At 39.6% G+C, this 16,195-nt stretch overlaps 1 protein-coding gene across 2 annotated transcripts in view; it reads right to left on the bottom strand.

The window, feature by feature from the left end:
* The window catches only part of plxna4 (plexin A4), a 321,912-nt gene that overhangs the window by 268,252 nt on the left and 37,465 nt on the right, over positions 1 to 16,195 (bottom strand). For both annotated transcript variants that reach the window (XM_088072401.1, XM_042511045.2), the window contains exon 3: positions 1,185 to 1,367. In XM_088072401.1, coding sequence (XP_087928527.1) covers positions 1,185 to 1,367 — 183 coding nt within the window. The remainder of the gene's footprint in view (positions 1 to 1,184; positions 1,368 to 16,195) is intronic.

Raw genomic sequence — 16,195 nt, 5'->3', positions numbered from 1 at the left:
CTTTTTGAATTACAAATTACTACACAAAAATGTGCTAAACTTAGAAGAATAAATGTGACTTACATGAGGGATTTTCTCTAAAACTGTTCATACTTGGGATTTTTTGCTGATATTTACGATATGCCGCTGTATAACAACTAATTTGACCGATAACCAATACCAATATCGAGATATTTTAGTGATTGTTGAGTGTCTTGTGTAGTGGAATTAACTATTATCGTGATGGCCCACCAGCAGATGGAGACATGAAATACAGTGTGACATGACGTATAAACGATGACATGCCGATATCATTGTGCATCCCTAGTTCACACAGTTTCCTACAAAAAGTAATACACCACCACCGTGTGTTTATTGTATTTTGAGTCATTTTCAGGTATGTTTCTTTTCCCTAAACCTAACCACAGTAAATTTACTTGCCTAGACCTAACCTCGTGGGGCGCTTTTTTGTAGAATACAAACTGTTGTGTGTGCATACCTGTTGGACATCATCCAAACTGTTCTATGAGGTTATGTTGCTTATATAATTTCCTATACTGACAGACTGGAATGCACGTAAATCACTTAATAAATGATGCATTTCATCCCATTCTGATCCCTCAATTTGCCTCAAGAAAGAGATAAGAAACTTTGTCTAATCGATTCTGCAACATGCTGATCTGTGCTGTCTAGCAAGTTCTGCAACATGCTGATGTGTGCTACAATCTGCCCCCAGGGCTCTGGATTTTCTACAAGTCCAAAGTGAAGGAAAAGTAAAGCGGATACTCCTGATACTGGGTGTACACGGGTGTATGTGTGATATATGGTGCAGGGGATGAGAAGGATGTTGAGGGATACCAGATAGGCTTGGCTCTAGGAATAAAACCCCCTCAGGGGCTCTCCTGATCCCCCACCTCCCTCAAAACACACACACATTCAAATTCTCTCCACAGTGAGGTACACACACTTCCTCTTTTCACTCTCCCTCTCTTTCATGCGCACACACACACCTCTACACCCCCCCCCCCGCAAATACAGCCGACTCAGCTGATTTGCCTGAAAGTCAATCTGCCTTACTACTACTATCCTTCCTCCAATCCAGCACTCCCCAATTCCCAGTCCTTACTCCACATTTTGACAGAGAGAAACCAAATCTCTGCCTCCATCAATTCAGCCACCTTTCATCCAGTATTCCTGCTTCTTACCTTCTTGACGCGTCCACTTTTTGTGCCCACGAAGACCAGTGAGTGGTTCTTGTAGACGTATGCAATGACGGAGGTCATTTTGTCGACGGCATCAGAGAAGAGAGGTTTGCCACGCACCATCTCGGACACGCCCAATGGCGCGTTCATGTCGAGGCCACAGAAGTCATCGTCAATGGTCAAGAGCTGCAGTGGAGAAGAAAAAGAGAGAAGAAAACATTACAAATCTGATCTGGTTTCCTTCATAAATACTAGAAATATAAATGTTTTTGACAACAGATTTGAAGCAAGTGCTTCAAGAATTCTTCTTTTGGATGGAGCTGTGTGCTGAAGTGGGGTTGTACGGGGTATTTATCCACATACAACTCCACTTCAAAAAATATGAACTATCCCTTTAAGGGAGGAAGGTTTGGGGTCAGTTAGGCAGGGACTCTGGTAGCAATACTGAGCATGGTTATCCACATTTAAACCTACACCTGATAAACCTGTCTGATAAACCCCAAAGGGTCAACCAAAGATTAATGATAATAAAAATCAATATTTTGTGTCTAAGTGTTTTTTTTGTAAGGGACAGATGTGGATTTGGGGGAGGCTGAGAAAGAGAGACTATGTGAGCATTTGTATTCATGTGTGCATCTGCTGGTCCACATGCAAGAATCTGCAAATGTGGAAAGAAGTAAGAGAGAGAGATGAAGATGGAAGAAGACTGCAGTCAGGCTGGAGCTCTGTAATAGCGCCAGAGGCTGCTCTGTCAGGCACAATTCCCCACCGTCCACCCAACGCTACAGCAAACTGCAGAAATGCCAGTGCGGCAAGATATTGAATGTGAAATGATTCAAAGTGAACTGAGTGAAATTTAAAAAAAAAAAGAAAAAAAAAGAAGTGCTGCATCGTCACACTGAGGCAAATCACTGCAGTGCATCTAAATATATTTCAGAATCTGAATCAGAAGGGGGAGAAATACAACTTTGACGGAGGTTCATCTGTTATGCTTTCTGTGCGGACATGCTGCTGTGAGTTTGTTATTAAATACAGATGGGCGTGTTTCATGTATTGTGCCTCTCTGCATTTTATGTTTGCATGCATGAATTTTATTCTGCTGGGGGGGATATTCATAGCAGTCACTGTAGGCAGAATGACTTATGGGTTTTGATAAGAGAATAATGGCGCTAGGGATTGGTCATTATCCTACGTGTATGGGTGGATTTGAAACACTAGGCTTAGGAGTGAAGCAGGCATCGCTCTTGATTAATAGCTTAGCAATGTGGTGGGTTGCTGTGGGGAGGGAGGCCTTGGCAGTTGACACTTCCTTTACATTCTTTCAAAATGCACCGAAACAGCCGTAGTGAGGCAAGATAGTGGGTATGAGTTATTAAAGACAACCATTGCTGTAATGACTTGATGAAAAGCAATTCCTCGCAGACTGATTTGAATGTTCAAATCAAGTCCTTGTAATACATTATGAATACTACTGGTCTGATATGAATGATTAGGCATGCACCGGTTGATAACAGCTCATTATAAGCCAAGGTTAGCTGAAATTAAATCAATGTTTAACAACAAAAGGAACATGTCAGGCAAAGCAAAACAAGAGACTGTCAAAGTTTTAGCCCGTGGCAATTAACATTGCATTGGATTATCCTTGTTCCAGAAGAAAAAGGTAAATATGTACTGATACCATCATGGCTTTGGTTTAAAACCCATCCAACCATTTAAAATTTGCCTGGTGGTTTGAGCTGTCAGAGCTGGGGTGGTCTGGGGGGGGTCGAGGGTCTTTTGGTTTATGTCTTATTTTCTGTTTTTCCTCCTGGAAGTGCACCCTCCCGGGCTTTCGATCAATCTTGCGAGCACCAAGTGTCTCCTCACAACCTTTCAGTAAAGGCCATCATCATCAGAAGCCTCGGACAGAGCCACAGAGGAAATATGAGTTCTGCTTTCATTAGACAAATGGAACATAGCTGGTCCCAACCACAATGAGCTTTAGGCTATAACATGGCGTTATATAAAGTGGTATTAATGATCGATAGAGATGACCTAAATTTGGGTCAAGATCATGTCATATGGTTAGAGGGTTGAGATGAGGATGAAAAGGAGCCAAAGGCAGGTGGTGGAAGGGGAGATGAAAGATGACAACACTGACATGCCTACAAAAGTCAACAAAGATGAATATTGTAGCACAACAAAAAATATATCTAAGTGGACAATTTTTCCTTCAAGTTACTACCTGCTACTTGCCCTTCTCCCTCTCCTGACCTTTTCAGAATGAGCTGTTGTCAAGAATGAACTCTCTACAGGTCCAAGTCATATGGTGGTGGCTCAGTGTTAGACTAATGGGGCTCTGAAGAGACCCAGGGTCACTCTGTGAAATCACAATTAAATATTTCTCTGGTTTGCAGTGTTATTTTTGTAACAAAAACTATGAGGAAAAATGTTCATTAACAACCTTTTTTCAATGAGACAAGATACGTAAACACAAAAACTAATACTCTTTGAGAGTAAAAAATATCACAAAATGTATATTTGCTTTTGTTGAATACCTATGTTAGCCTTATTAACTTCAAAGAGTTAAAATATTTTGACTAGAAGTAATGACTAAATGTTTTGAGTTGTCGGCTAAAACAAGACAAAAACGCTGATGAAATTTGAATGAAAATGACTAAAATGCGACTAAAACAAATCAGCGTATTTGTCCAAAAACAACTCAGTCTCACATACACACCTGAAATAAACACAACCTCTATTAATGTATTATGTTTTAGCAAACAAAAAACAGTGTCAATGCAAAGAGTCTGTACTGTAGAGATTTTGATTGTGAAACTGTCTCTTTTTTAGGTTTTGGGAAAACAAAAAACACTTCGTTAAGTTCAGAGAAAAAAAGTAGTTAGCTATGTTTAGGAAAAGATTGCAGTTTTGGCTAAAACAACTACTATTTACTTAGCACTGTTGTGTGAAGTACCTACAGTCCTTAAAAACCACATAGCTACGTTGACTTATGGTTTTACATGGGACACAAACAGTGGTCTTCTGGCTGAAAGTCCATGTTTATTTGAGCCAAACACCCCTACTCCTGCCCATCCAGGAGCTGCCTGCTTTCTCGCTCTTTAGACTTCATTTGAGTCTCCACCACAACAGAAGATCCTCATTGACTTTGCTTTGGCATGTTTTCATATTGCCAACATGTAATTTTAACACATTTTGTGCCCACCACAATATATTGCATTGTTAGGACTTGTGTCCTTTTCATGCATTTCTTTGAGTACAGGCTGCTAAAGACTAAGACTCAATCTATAATAGCTGCCAAAATTGATATTGCAGTTTTATTCTGCAGACTAACCCATCACCCCTTTCTTGAAAAAACATTTCATAATCAACACAGTTCCACTCCCTTTCTGATGTAATAACAAGCCAACACAACTCTCCACTATAAAGTCCACTTATAATTTTTTCTCCAATCACCAGTAAAGCTGTTTCGCTGTTTAATTGATAGCCCTTGTTTTGGTGACAAAAAATAACAGAATCCTCTCTGTGTTACCATCACTTATAGAGGACCCTCATTATTCCAGGGTTCAAAGGTTAAAAGGGTCTACCACAAGCAAAATGGGGCACAATCTGGTATTTGGAGCCTCGATGATTGAATGTGTTCTCAAAAGAAAATAAAAGGTGCAGCCAGTTCTCCCAAGATTGATTACTTACCAAAAGAGCAAAAGTGGTTTCCATCATTAGAAATCACTTCACATTACCTCAGAGTTTCTGTCAACACATTTGTATGTGATGGTGTGAATGAGGGCTGATGCATGTGCAAAAAAAGGATGTTTTTATATGTGTGAAAATGTGTGTATTTCCATCTTTTGTCACTGACACATTCTGTATTATTTCTACTGGTTGCCAATCACAGCTGCCATCTCTGTCCCGCATTCTGCAATCTAATGAAATATACTTTGTCTGTCAGGCCTTTCACAAAGCAGACACATTTTCATTACGCCACCACCAAAACATGACATTTGTAGTTGTGATGCCAAAGACGTCTCTAGTCAGAATACCAAATAATATCAATGTAGCCCTTGACATTGTCTGCCAATGACACCGCTGTCACAGCTTCTATCACATTTTATGCACCTTTTCGGTCTCTCAACCCATCTCATTAATGCATTTTCAAACACAGAGGGTTTCCATTTTTCACTTTTTCTCTCTCAACCATTTCTGTCAAAATTCCAAAGGTAGGTGCTTTGCAAAATGTCCAACCATTGGCAGACAATGACTGCATGCAGACCTTGAGGACAGTTTTTCATCTTCTTTTTCTGTCGTTTACTTTCCAAGGAGCTTAATCATGAGGTGCCTGTACGCATAGATGTGATTTTCATACATGAACACAAATGACGAATTGTTGTATGGCTCAACAAAATGACAACAAAATGTAGAAGTGGTGCTGAATGCTTGCATGCACCTCAAAAGACTGTTGTTTAATGAGATCATTTGGCCTCTTCCTTTTGCTAACAGATTGATTTCAATGCATCCAATTGAAGATAAATCCCTTCTGTTTGTTTTCTTGCTCTTATAGTTTCTCACACTTAATTTCTATGAACAAATTAAAATGAAAAAGCAAGGAAAGACTTCAAACTCCTCCATTCCTGGGAACCGTAGATATAAGATTTAAACAATGTATTATTGGTAAGATTGCAGTTCATGCAGTTGAAGTTGTACACACCTTTAATGTCCAGTGTGTAGCATTTAGTGGTCTTCAGAGGTTGAGGTTGCAGAATGAAACTTCTCCTGTGTGCCAGGAGTGTATACCCAAAAATGCAAATGGCCTTGTCTAGAGCCAGTGTTTGGTTCTTCCATTGAGGGTTACTACAGTAAAACATGGTGGATTTTGTGGGGGAAGACAGGCTCTTTTTGTAGTTATATATGGCTCATTCTAAAGGCCAAAGGCCTCAGTAGATACAACCACATGTTGTGTCCTGTTTACACACTGACTCCAAAACCTTCATTTGTCATTTACGTTTTCTGAACAGGTTCAATTTTCTGCATCTGTCAAAAGACTTAGCAAAGAGTTGTTTGACCAGGAAGCAGTGGAAAAATGTAGTAACGGGACACATTTGCAACAAGACGTAATATTCAGGTGAATGATGATGACAAGGAGGAGGGTGTGGACCAAACAGAGAGAGAGAGGGCAAAAGTGAGGAGACCATAGACTATATTGTTCAGTGCATAGTGTATGATGCAGCGACAGAGAGGCACGACAGCTCAGCACCTTCAGGTCACTGCGGTGTCAAATGCAGGTGGATGACACAGCCAAGAAGGCAACTCCAATGGAGAGAAACAAGAGAGGAAATGTGTGCTTTAAGTGTGTCTCATATTGCAAATTTCCGCAATGGAAGAACAATAAAACAGTGTGCAAGGTGGATGCCAGATGTTTTTTAAAACACCAATGAAGTCAAATGACTCAAAGGCCTTGAGGTAACAAAAACACAATTCTTTCAGGTGATTATAAACTAATGAAAACATAATTAGATATATTATATATGCTTATGTTTTTGCCAATAGATTCACCTAAATCCTAAACACTGGACTTTTAATATGTGTGCACACTGCTAGATTTATAACAGTAACTAGAAACTCAAATGACTTGAAACTACAAACTCAATTCTTGTTCAGGTCTTGTGGGTATTGCAGCCAGCGTCCCGCAGCGTAGCAACAGAGGAGAAAGACGGAGGGTTCCTCCCTAAAGACAGAGGGACAGGAGAGCAGAGTCTCTGTATTTGGACAGAGGCCAGGCACTGAGGCAGAATCAGGTCACTCTCAGCCATATCCATCTCTGCTTCTGTTTGCCTGCCAGCACCGGCACAAAGAGAGCTCTCTTCTGGACTGTGCAGAGGGATCAGCAGATACAGAGTGGAGAAAAAGAGAGGGGGCAGTGGACGCGCGCGAAACAGAGAGAGAGTTGCTCAATGCGATTAGTGGGGACTGAAAGAGATCCGCTCTCCAACGCTCTCTGATGTATGGCCTAATCTGGGCTTGCACTGTTGTGAGGGCCCGTTCCATTGGCTGCAAGTTCACGAAGTTAATGACACACATTAAACCACAGAGACATTCCGCTTCATGTCGCTGCTCAACCGTTGGAGGCTCCAAAGAGTCCATTTTCTTGCACTCCAAGCTATTCCTCTTTAATGCATTATTATACTCCATGTGGCAGTTTAAATTACTTTCTTCCCAAATCCATTCAAGTATGCTCATTCTGCACTTTAATTTATTATCATAAAAAGTCTTCATGCAACATTTGTTGTTTATGAGTAGCTTGTTTTACTGAGTGATGGATGATTAAACGGCAAAACTTCCCTTACGGAAAAAAAGACTGGAGGAGTAAAATGAAAGAAAAATATATCCTAGTGGTTGCTCTTTGTATAATTAGCCACTTAGACATCCAGTATTTCCTCTAGCCCACTGTGCTAAATGACTGACCTGCCAGGATGATTGGCGGCACTTGAGAATTATGTCACGACTAAGTGGGTTTGTGGTGTTCATTGCAAGATATAATGTCATCATCCAATTTAACTATACTAAAACATTGGCTGTATGACTTCTGCTGCAGTAGTGAATCACTCTGATGCAAAGATTCTGCAAAAACAGTGTTTGTTTTTTTTAGCTGCACATCAAGACATACAGAAACATGTTTTGTTCAGAATGATTGGAAGACTTTATATGCCTTTATATGTTAGCTCTAATCCTTTAAATGACTCATATGCTGTTTTTTATTTCCTATATATAACATATTTACCTCAATATATTATTCTTGTTTTATTGCTTTATGGCAGTAGACAAATTAGACTTAATGAAAACAGTTTTATGTGCTTCATGCAGTATGTTTCTCCAGATACAATTTGCTATAAAAGTGGGATTTATTGCACAACTATTTTACTAGACTGCAAAAGTTTCAGCTAGGTGGACATTATAAACTGCAAAGTGAGTGTACTATTTGAGAATATTGGAGTTTGGTTGCAAATGTGATGGTTAGAAATGTCAACAGGCTAACTTATATTTGGCCTGTGAATACTAAAATGCAGATTATTTTGAATTGAAGTTTAACTTGTAGTAACTTTAGAGGAAGAAAAACAGAGGTGATGGAATTGTTGGATTGTTATTATCCTCTGAGTAGACCTGAGGGGTGTACCGCAAATTTAGTTTGTTAGTTAGATATAAAATGGCGAATCTCTTTTCACCTGGTTAGATATATTGTAATTTATGATGCAAGGTGTTTAGAGAGCCAGCAGATCTGTTGGCTTTTCCTGATGATATTCTCTATGACTGATATTGATGAAGGAATGTGTTACGTATGCAAACTTGTTGAGCTGTAATGTTACATTAGTAATTCCACCGATTGAAGCTGTGCAGTGGCCAAAACGGTACTTCATCTTGTTGTGTCTTTTTGACACTGTAAGCTACATGCATCCCTGTGGTGATGCAGAAAAACTGAGTGAGAATACTGTTTTATTACATTTGCAAGGTTGCTCTTGCTCTCACTGATGTCAATATGTTTGTAGTATTCTCTGGCCTCTTGCCCACGCTGACTCTGTAAAAAACCTTTTATTAAATCAGAAGCAGCATACATTAATAGTTCACGACATTATTTATCACACTGACATCACTGCATATAAAATGTGGTATATTTTCTTCAATCATACCTTAATGTTACGAATTTGGCTTATGTCTTTGCAGATGGTGATTTGCTGATGTTTATTTAACATTGCTGGCATTGCGGGTAAAAGAACACCAATTAGAAAATGTATCAGTCTATCTGTGTATCACAGATAATATTCAGTCAATGAAACTCATTTTACTTTGATTTGGCCAAAAACTAGTGATTTCCACACATCCTTCTGTGCCAGATTAAAATCCAGTTATATAGATAATGTGCAAATATGCTGTATTGAGTTTAAGAGCTTTTGAATGTGCAGTTATCACGCTGGAAAAAGTGATAGTAATTTAGAGCGAATTAAGTAATAAAACAACTATCTTACTTTAAAACTTTACACATTTAGTGATTTACTGCCTGCATTCCTCTCTTGCCTTTATTCACAACTTAAGTGTTGCTTTATGCGTTAATACTTTTTTCTTCAGAGGCAGTACGTGATCTGTCTGTTTTGTGGGGTTAAGTCAAATGATGTACCAAACACCCCTTTTATGAAAACACGCAACAGGTTTGAGGGACAAAGCCTAGGTAAACAAAGAAGGTCGATAGCCACCATACCCATAATCCCTGAATTTAGGCTTTGTTGAGCTAGCTCAGGCAAAGAAAGCTTGGCTCTATCAAACTTGCATCCTGATACATCCCTCTGGTTTCCTAGTAACCAGTGGTGAGTTATGTAAACTGTACATGATGTGTGTGCAGTTCTCTGATCTGCTTACACTGGTGGAAAGCTGGAGAATTGCATCTTGTGCCATTTTTATTTAGCTAAAACCTATGAGTCTGCAAGTTTAAATGAATCTCTACCTTTCATTTGTTTGTGCCTGTGAGTAAAAGAGTGTGTGTGTGCTTATGTGAGTGTGTGTGGCGTGTATCAAAGGGACCAGTGGCTACTGTGCCAAGACTTAGTCTGTCTGACTACTCATCCGTGGTGCCCTCCATCACACTAGCAACGCGTGACAGAACACACCATCACACACTCACAATGAAGTAAACACACACACACACAGACAGTGAGATGTGCAACGTTCAAGTCAATCTCCCACTTGTGTCCTGTTTCCATAAATCATTTCCCTATTTCCCTCCTCACAAAAACACTCTGTTTTGGAAACTGTCAGACCTTATACTCAATTGAGTCATCTGAGGGCTCTTTTGCTTTTAGATGCATTTTAAGGCAGAAACAGAGTGAGGTGCAGAATGTCAAAGGAAAAGAAGACTTAGCATCATAGCCTTGCTGGTTAAAAGCTCTTACAAATGTGAATTTTTACTTTTGATTAGACATTTACAAATGTATTGCAAGAAGGGCAAGAAGCAGTAAAACATTTTAGGGTGGAAATGCATACAGAATGTCCAGAATTTAGTTTAAGGTTCAAAATATTCCTGCAGGCCAGTATTAAGGTAAGGCACCCAACTGTGTACTGTTAAGGGTCTCAACCAAATTATGTCTGTACTAGCGTCAAATCAAAATTTAGTAACTGAGTACACCAGGAAACTGGCCAAGGACCTTCCAGCAGGCTGAACCTCTCACTGTAAAATCGATAGTTTCACTCAATCTGGTACATTTTCCTATTTATTTTATTTTACAAATTGCCTACTATAACTGCTGTTTTCCAATTGTGTTTATTTAAATTACACACATATTGTGACTAAATGGAGAAGAGAGAGACGAGAAGACGCATGCACACACACACACAGAAGACAGACAGAGAGACCAACAGACCGAGAATTAGCTTTGTGTGTGATAATAAAAGAACAGAGAAGCAGAAACACTTGTTGACTGCAGCTTGTTCGAAAATTACACTATTGTATTTCCAGAATGCGTCAAGTGCAGCAAAAAGGTACTGTTGGGTATCAGTCCCTAATTGGAGGTACCAGCACTGTTAGTGGTTCAAATGTGAACAGTACCCAAACCTAGTCAGTATGACGTTAAGATAAACAGCTGTTTTATGGATGATACACAAAGATATTATTCTCACTAAACTGAAACTTGTGATTCTTCTTCTTAATATCAAATGTGTAGTTCATGGTCTTGGTAAGATCAAGAGTCATTGTGGATCTGTTTCTGGTGGCTGGAGTTCAGTGCTCCTTGTCGTTTTGTTAAGACATTCTTAGGACAGAGACTTACGTTGCATCACACTGACTGAATAATGAAAATAATGATGCATATAAGCAAGTATAAGCTCTGTCACCAAGTGGACTTCCCCTTTGCATGGCGTCTTAGGGACTGTGGAAAACCACAATAATTACATCAAGAGAAAGAAAAAATACAATATATATGGATACAGATGCATAGAAACACAGAGCTGGTTCAATGCCAGACGTCATTAATTCTCAGTGAGGTTACAGAATGGAAAATAGAGGATTGATAGTGTGAGCTAGCATAAATTCATATTAAACAATGCTGGAAATTGGAGTAAATATGTGTATATTAAAGTGTGAATGGATATGCAACACTGTGTATACACTTCTCCGAGTGTGCCTGAAACAAAGTTGATATGTTTGTGCGTTACGTTGGCAGGTTTCAATGTGAGGAGGCAGGCTTTGATAAGCCTGTGAGATTTTGTTAATTCATGTTTGCAGCTGCTTGCACCTGCCAACCGTTAGCTGAGCAGCTACGACAGATAATAAATATTGGTTGGGGAAAATAACCGAATCAGGAACTTAGGAAACAGCATGACTGTTTTGAATGAAACTGAGACATCACTAAAGCAGAGCCGGGAGAGAGAGGAGGTAGGAGAATGTCAGAGGCGAGATGGGGGTTTAAGAGATGCAGAGATTGGGGGGGGAAAGAAGGGAATTCTCATATCAAACTAAAAGCTGAAAATAGATCCCGATATCACAAAGAGAAAAATGTGTCAGATAACTTCCTAACCCGTGTTTTTTGCTTCACTCTGCACTGGCAGAAAATCATTCATTATTTCTTTTGGGATGATTACCAGGTATTACCAGCCTATTTTCTACCAAGAACTGTATTTATTCAAGTGATAAAAAAAGCTAAATTGAGGAAAACAAGTCTGCATGCATTACCGACTACAGCTGACAGTCTATTAGATATTCTTTATTACATCCATCACAATCCAATACAGCTTTCAAATTTTCTTTTTGTTGGTGCCGTGTCAGTATGTGTCATTTGCCATGATGAAGTCAGTGGGGACTGCATCACATTAAAATGTGTTATATTTATGATAGTGGACAAAATGTTGGAGAAATAATTTAGTGTAAGCTATATGGTCCAAAATGCAATACTAGGGCTATCAATGGTAACCCGTAAATTGGTTAACTGCTTAGAATTTTTTTATTTTTTTTCAACTCAGCCTGTCAATCTGCTCTTCTTCTACTGTACTGCACACTAAATGGGTCTGGGGGGAGACCAACAGCAAGTGGTGATCACGAAATTCAACTCAGTGTATTTTGCAAAACTACTTTTTAAATACTCTACAGCACTACTTACTGAGGAGTGAGAGAGTTAGACAGTTGGAGAAGAGAGACGGAGCAAACAAAAGAGTTTTTAAAGAGCTCGGCAACAGACAAAAATAACAGGGCAGAGAAATGAAGGCACCCGGTTCAGTCAGTGTGTTCAGGCTGAGGACAGCCAGCAGAGTATAGTGTAGGAAGCGGGAGACATTTGTTTAATCACAGAATAATGATATTGTGATGGATTCTGACCTTTAGCAAGTGGTATCATGTATGGAGATTTAATTAGCGAGCCAGCCAGCAAGCAGGATAGCGGATATGTGGATAGAGTGGGGTGAAGTGGGGAGGTGGGGGGCGCAGTCTGGATGTTCTTAATGAATCCACTAGCCTTTCCCTTCCTGAGGATGTGGCCGAGACTGACTCATCAGCAGCGGCAGACAGCCACTGATTAAGCTCCGCAATCAGGAGGAGGAGGGATGGAGATGGTCAGCACAGGAGACAACACCATTCAAAGGTTGGTCAAACACGAAACAACACGGATGACAAAACAGCGTCAATAAAATGAAATATGAGCATGGGTGGGAAGATGGAGAATGTCATATTGGAAGAGTCCCTTTCAAGTGAAGGATGAAAAGAGGAAGGCATGAGTGTGTGTTGGGAGGACCGTGAGAGAGATCAAGCAAAAGACTCAAAGAAACAGCAGCGGCCGAGTAGAATAATCTAATTAATTGGAGTGAATTCAGAATGTGAAGTCGATAGCACATGACAAATGTGGAAGAATAGCCCGTGGCATGTTAGTTAATGACATGTAATTAATGATCATTAGCAGAAGGGATGAGAGGATGGCTGTGGCCTGTCAGGGACTTACAGGCGACCTTGTAATTTTCTCATTGGTGTTTAGAGGGAGGGGGGGGGGACAAAACTTTGCCCTGTGCTCGTGGAAAGCATTGTGAGAGGAAATAATAGGGACAGAAGGACAGACTCAAGGATGGCAAGCAGAACAGAGAACGAGGGGAGGGGATGGTGGCGACTGTTTTTATAAGAACATGAAGAGAAGGACAGGCAAAAAGGAGAAAAGAGCGGAACGGGCAGCAAGCAATGAATCAAGGATGAGAGAGAAGAGAGCACTGAGAGAATTTATTGCGATCCCGCTGTTTTGTTGTTCTGTTTTTTTTCTGCTGACACAGTGAACATGGAGGGAGCAGGCAGCATTTTTTTTATAGGTCACATGCCACTTCACAATGATCTATGGATGCAGGCCTTTTGGAGACTTATATTGTTGAGCACGCATTATGTGGCTCAGCCAAGCGTGGCCATTTGGGGGAGAGAGGAAGCATCCCCCTTCACTTACTCTCTCACCATCTATCCTCTCCGCTGCTCTCTCGCCCATCATACCACTTTCTGTACGTACTGTTTCTTCTGAACTTCTCCCACTTTTCATCTCACCCACTCTCACTGAAAGCCTCTTAAAAACAGTGTAAAGAAGCAAAGGTCTAACCAGAGTGTTTGTTTATACTGTTTATACTGTCCTGCTCAGGCCTGTGTCCTTCAGCATATCCATGCCTACTGTGCTTATCTATGACTAGAGTATTTCTCGTTTTTCAAGAAAGATATCTAAAATATACATTTGTCAGTCAACGGGGTATCTACAGTTATCACACACTTAAACTTATGCTTTTTAAGACCTTTTCAAGATAACATTTGACTGAATATAAGACTGATTTTTGGACAAATCATCCTTTTTTTAGAATTGCAAGTAAGATAAAGGTAAGTAGTATGTATGTGGTTCTGTGTGTAGGAATATTGTTATTAGAGTGAGTCTACATTTAGCCAAGTATAAAATAAAAAGACAGCATTAGGTTTAGTGGTAGGTTTAAAGATTTGTAACATCAGAGATGTAGACATTCACAGAAAGAAGGCAGACTCATTTTGAAAAGAAATCAAAAGATGGATAAATTAATTGGATAAAATATTTGTGGCAGTTAAGACTCTACAAAATTATATTTAGGACTAATTTAAAACTGTAAGGCCTAATATTCATAGAAATTAAATTAAGACATTTTAAGACTTTTTACTGACTTCCAGACACCCTGGTCAATTGAGTTGATTTTTTTTTAACAAGAAGTTTGCTTAAGTTTGCTTTTATCCTTTGCAGTGGGGTGTGAGGTATTTATCCATAGTAATTACCTATAGTGAATGTAATACTGCACAGCTCCAGTTTGGAGGCGTAAACAGGAATCCCACCACAGATGCTAAGCAATGCACCGCTGTGGACGGGGCAGAAAAACATATTTAAACACCTAAATGAAAGTCCTGCCTAAAAAATATATTTATAATTGTGGAATATTTTCACCACTTTCCAGTAACATCAGACCACAATTTCCATCTGAAGCTGTTAAATCGCTCTCTTCAAAGCCAGTCTCTATTGACAAAAACAGTTATTTCACACTGCTAAAAACAGGAGCTGCTCATCTACCACTGCATCAACCAGTTAGTTTGTTTGTATTATTGTGTGACTTAGATTGAAGCCGTTAGGTCGTAAAGGCTGTCTGCCTCAAGGTAAAGCAAATACTCTAGATATTCTAAAAAATGTTCTTAATGTGAGCATACACTTAAGGTGGGAGTTTTTGGAGTGGCTCATGTATGTTTTGCTATTGCCCCCGGACCAAAGCAATGCATAACTCAGCTTGCATGGCCAACTACTGCGGCTTCTCTAAACTGGGGGCATGCCAACCACCATTAACTGTACGTAATACATTGACAATAGATAGGTATCCCACTTAAAAAGATCTGAACTATCTTTTTAAGCTGGTTGTATTGCTAACACGTCCAAAAATGGTTGTGTTTCCTGTTCCAAGTGAACAACCACCACTGTCATTTACAATAAAAAAGGTCCTCTTGCAATGCTGCAAGCTCACAAAATGCCTCTAATACTACAAAGTAGAAAGAAACATGAAGAGAAAATGATAATGAGCTGCTAATACAAGCCCCTTTAAGTATGTTGAAAATTTGGAACCTTTAAACTACATTTACAACTGGAGATTTTTTTTATATTTAGACTGATGGAGATCTCAGTCTAAATCATATCTTTGATCCAAATCATTTTTTATTGAGTCTTCGACACTCTTTGCAGGAAAAATCAGAGGGAAAAAATCAAGTGTAAGACCTGTAAGAAAGCAAGACCCTTATTTGATATTTATGTGGTTGTGTGATTCCTCACTTAGAGTGTCTAGTGAAAGCAGGAACCAACCACTCTGACTTCCAGAATTTTCTCTACAACCTTGTTTGGTGTGTTCAAACTAGAGTGTGTGTGTGTGTGTGTGTGTGTGTGTGTGTGTGTGTGTGTGTGTGTGTGTGTGTGTACACTGGGTGTGTCTATGTTGGCTCACTACACCTACGCAGAATGGAGAGGATGTGAACGATGACTTTAAACTACATTTTGGATGATATCAGGGACACGGTGCTCCCAGTCATGCATCATTTAAAGTAGCAAAGGAATTAATCAGTCATTTACAACCAACCATTCATAAAAAAATTAACCATGGGAAATTAGAGACACCAGCCATCCATCACTGAGACACACGCGAGATGAGCATTACCGGTGCCTACAACTTTAGTTTAACATGGTCTTATTGTGAAAACACTCATCGGAAATATATACGGCCTATATTTACATCTACTAATTAACTAATGCTCAAGCAATAGGCCCCCTGATTTATGTATCTGCGTGTTCATACGACGCCTTATTTACGGCTGTAGCATCAACTCCACTCTAAAGCAGCCTAGAATTATCTGATATACATTTTAATAAATTACTCTCATAAAACAATTTATTTATTGCCATTATTCTACTTCATCAAAAGCCTCTCTCTGCCTCTCCATCTCTGCAGTAGCCATACTTACAAGTGTGGTGGTACGT

Source organism: Plectropomus leopardus, chromosome 22 (assembly GCF_026936395.1).
Source record: "Plectropomus leopardus strain MGB_pleo_1.0 chromosome 22, ASM2693639v1, whole genome shotgun sequence".
Classification (NCBI taxonomy): domain Eukaryota; kingdom Metazoa; phylum Chordata; class Actinopteri; order Perciformes; family Serranidae; genus Plectropomus; species Plectropomus leopardus.
This window is presented reverse-complemented; position numbering and strand designations above follow the sequence as displayed.